This window comes from Sinocyclocheilus anshuiensis, unplaced genomic scaffold (genome assembly GCF_001515605.1).
Source record: "Sinocyclocheilus anshuiensis isolate Anshui unplaced genomic scaffold, SAMN03320099.WGS_v1.1 scaffold3745, whole genome shotgun sequence".
NCBI classification, from domain to species: domain Eukaryota; kingdom Metazoa; phylum Chordata; class Actinopteri; order Cypriniformes; family Cyprinidae; genus Sinocyclocheilus; species Sinocyclocheilus anshuiensis.
This window is the reverse complement of record NW_015547637.1, coordinates 43,361-47,387: the sequence shown is the minus strand read 5'-3', so window position 1 is coordinate 47,387 and position 4,027 is coordinate 43,361. Positions and strand designations below refer to the sequence as shown.

At 51.8% G+C, this 4,027-nt stretch overlaps 1 protein-coding gene across 1 annotated transcript; it reads right to left on the bottom strand.

The window, feature by feature from the left end:
* Positions 1-1,867: 1,867 nt before the first annotated feature.
* LOC107701828 (D(1) dopamine receptor-like) lies at positions 1,868-3,727 on the bottom strand. The gene is made up of 3 exons (XM_016503953.1): positions 3,303-3,727; positions 2,056-3,271; positions 1,868-2,011 (listed from the first exon to the last, which is right to left on the bottom strand). The coding sequence occupies exons 1-2, from the start codon at positions 3,725-3,727 to the stop codon at positions 2,077-2,079; spliced, it is 1,620 nt and encodes a 539-aa protein (XP_016359439.1). The 3' UTR covers positions 1,868-2,011; positions 2,056-2,076.
* Between the last annotated feature and the right edge of the window lie 300 nt (positions 3,728-4,027).

Sequence of the window (4,027 nt, the reverse complement as noted above, 5' to 3'; positions counted from 1 at the left end):
TGAACACACACACACACACACACACCTGCAAGCACAAAATATGGTCATTTAACGGTCATTTTATTAAAAAAACATCTCTGCACATGGCTGTTAGTGTACATTCATGAGTGTGTGTATGTGCCAGAGAAAAACATCATCCACACACACACACACACAACACACACACCACACACACTCAGTCACTGTTCACAGCTCTGGAGGCGTCTCATTACAGTGAATCTACAGGTGTAAACAATACACACACACACACACACACACACACACACACACACTCAGTCACTGTTCACAGCTCTGGAGGCGTCTCATTACAGTGAATCTACAGGCTTCGCTTTTGTAAACAATAAACGTTACAGTAATGAAACACAATGAAGCATCACGACATTAATGTGCTCTTCAGACATTCACCATCAGACAGCACATGAGCACAGCGCTCGAGCTCCAGAACCGAGCGGCCCGGTCATTCATCAGACGACAACATCGACGACACATGAGCCAATGAATAAGTGCATGAGAAAAGAGTGTAGCTGGTGTGGTAACACTGGAGGAGTGCGGTGGGCACTTGAGTCGCTCAGTGTTCAGGAATACTGCACTCAGTGTAAGGCTGATCTCTAAGGCGTCACTGCTGGAGAATCTCTCCGGCTGCTTTGAGTCACGGGTGATGAGGATGATGAGGATGATGACGGTCCACAGAGGAACCATGAGACTGTTTCTGCACACAGTGTGTCAGATGACCGGCTGCGTTTGACAAAATGAGCAACACTTCAATAGTGCACTGACCTTTCATTCCACTGGAGTCAGAAATATCATAATTATGAGCTCCAAACATGTGAATTCAAGATGATATGCCAGTTACAGCACTGGAAGAAGCGTACATATTGCACCTTTTATCTCTCATCTATATACACTGCTAAAACAAAGAAAAGAAAAGAAAAACTGCTGTTCTTTCTCAGTATTTCTGTCTTGTTTTCTAGTACACATATATTAAAAAAATCCTAAATCAATTCATTTACTGGAGAAACAAAACAAAGCAAGATATCATGATTATTATTACATTTTTGTTACTTGAAATAACATAAATGTTAAATGAAATTTTAGCTAATTTAGACATTTCTTCTTGTTTTAATCATAAACTTTCTTAATGTTGATCAATTTTTCAGAAAACAAGGCTTGATATCATGTCATTGTGCTTTCTCCAGTAAATGTATCTTGATTTAAGAATGTTTAGATGTTTGTAAAGTTAATCACTCAGCTTTATCCAAGTAGAAGTATTTGTCATTATTCTGAGTTCAGATGTCGTGTCTTCACAGTTTTGTTTTAATATTCAGTAATATTATAGGTTTGACTTTGATCTGAATAAAGACACTATTATCTTCTGTAGAGCTGCTTGTTGGCTAGCAAAAATATGTTCTAATTTATTTCTGAATGTTCTCTGAGCGTCCGAAAGTTTCTCCTGGTTATGCAAACGTTAAGGAAACATTGCATTGTATCATTTTGCAAACGTCATGGGAACGTTACTTTTGAATGTTTACATTTAAGAGTTACATTTAAACAACGTCCAGCTGAAACGTTTCAGGAAAAAACAACATTGCATGAATGCTGTTTTCGTGCTAACGCTTTGAGAACGTTATTAAAGAGCAGATCACTCTGAATGAACGTTCTGTTCGTAACTTTGAGAGAACACTGCCAGAACGTTAACCAAAGTCTGAGAAGGTTAGCTGGGTTACAGTGGAATTTAACACTGTTGTTTAACTGAACTGATCCGAATAATGTCACTATTATTCATTTGTGCATCACTAACAGCGTTTATTACAGTGAAGCTGCTTTGAAATGATCTTTTTTTGATTGAAACGCTTTAGACTCAGACGCTTATGAACATCACCGGCGTCTTTCAGTGTTTGGCTGGATTCAGAGTCAGGAGGCGGTGTGCTGCAGTGCTTTCACAGCTTCAGCAGCTGCGCGTGATAACGGGACTCACCGGGTGAAACAGCAGCACGGTCATGTGACAACAACTCTGCGCGGGTCACACATACGAGCAACTTTCAGAAACCCAAGCGCGCGGGTCCGAGCACAGTCCGGTCAGCGGACGCCGTTTGGCGTGGACGCACCGTCCGCCTCGCGCTCCAGCTCGCACACCGAGTCCTCGTTGTCCCGCGAAAGCTGCGAGATCCGGTCGAACGCGTCGTCCACCTCGTTCGGGATGATGTTGACGTAGGCGCTCGCCGCCTCCTTGTGAAACAGCGTGTCCTGGTTGTAGGACACGAGCTCGTTGCTGATGTTCACCGTCTCCACCGGAGTCTGGCAGCGGTTCCGGCAGCCCAGCAGGCTGGAGAAGCCCTTGCGGAACTCCGCGTTGAAGGCGTAGATCACAGGGTTCAGGGACGAGTTGGTCCAGCCGAACCACACGAACACGTCGAAAGTGGTGTCGCTGACGCAGGACGCGGACGGCTTGTTGTGGCAGAACGGAACCACGCAGTTGAGCACGAAGAACGGCAGCCAGCAGCACACGAACACGCCCATGATGATGGACAGAGTCTTCAGGACTTTGGTCTCGCGGTTGAGGGACGTCTTCAGGCTGCTGTGGTGTTGGCACGCGAGCCGGTTCGTCCGGCAGCTCTGTGCGTGCTCCGCCGCGCGCTCCAGCGACGCGATCCTCCGGATCTGGATCTGCGCGATCCGGTAGATCCGCGTGTAGGTGACGATCATGATCGCCACGGGAATGTAGAAGCTGATGAGGGACGAGGAGATGGCGTACTCGCGGCTCAGGCTCGAGTCGCAGTTGTCGTCGTCGGTGGCGTTGGGCTCCGCGGCGGCTTTGTGCCAGTCCAGCTGCACCGGGATGAACGAGATGAGCACGGACAGCGTCCACGCCGCGCCGATCATCACGAAGGCCACGCGCGGGGTCATCTTGCGCTCGTAGCGGAACGGGCTGCTGATGGCCCAGTAGCGGTCCACGCTGATCACGCACAGGTTCAGGATGGACGCGGTGGAGCACATGATGTCAAACGCCACCCAGACGTCGCAGAACGCGCCGAACGGCCAGAACCCGGCCACCTCCGCCGCCGCCTTCCACGGCATCACCAGCACGGCCACGAACAGGTCCGACACGGCCAGCGACACGATGAAGATGTTCGTAACTTTGGCACGCAGGTGGCGGAAGCGCAGCACGGCGGCGCACACCAGGATGTTCCCGAACAGAGTCCAGAGGATCAGCGCGCACGCAGTTGTCGTCGTCGGTGGCGTTGGGCTCCGCGGCGGCTTTGTGCCAGTCCAGCTGCACCGGGATGAACGAGATGAGCACGGACAGCGTCCACGCCGCGCCGATCATCACGAAGGCCACGCGCGGGGTCATCTTGCGCTCGTAGCGGAACGGGCTGCTGATGGCCCAGTAGCGGTCCACGCTGATCACGCACAGGTTCAGGATGGACGCGGTGGAGCACATGATGTCAAACGCCACCCAGACGTCGCAGAACGCGCCGAACGGCCAGAACCCGGCCACCTCCGCCGCCGCCTTCCACGGCATCACCAGCACGGCCACGAACAGGTCCGACACGGCCAGCGACACGATGAAGATGTTCGTAACTTTGGCACGCAGGTGGCGGAAGCGCAGCACGGCGGCGCACACCAGGATGTTCCCGAACAGAGTCCAGAGGATCAGCGCGCACAGCAGGCAGCCGGTCAGCGCGCGCGCCAGCGTCTCCCGCGGCTCGGACTCGGTTCGGTTGGGCATGCTGGGTCCCGGAGCGCTCACGGGCCGCCATCGGGTGTGTGCGCGAGCGCCGGCTCCGGTGCCGATGCGTCCCGCATGACCGAAGAGGGACTCCGACGCCGAGCGGCTCCAGATGATCCGATGAGAGCACGCGGATGTGTGTGTTTGCGCTCGACTGCTGTCTGACCTCTCTGAGTGCCCGGGAACGGTGCACGGCTATTATGCGCGGGAGAGAGAGAGAGAGAGAGCGAGCGAGAGAGAGAGAGAGAGAGAGAGAGAGAGAGACTGATATCAGTCTGGATATGCAGTGAATGAATAAAA

What these genes read in the sequence shown, in the direction of transcription:
- LOC107701828 (XM_016503953.1), bottom strand. Translation starts at nt 3,727, where the DNA reads ATGCCCAACCGAACCGAGTCCGAGCCGCGGGAGACGCTGGCGCGCGCG. An exon ending in ATCGGCGCGGCGTGGACGCT is followed by an intron (nt 3,272 to 3,302) that starts GTCCGTGCTCAT and finishes ATCCCGGTGCAG; the next exon opens with CTGGACTGGCACAAAGCCGC.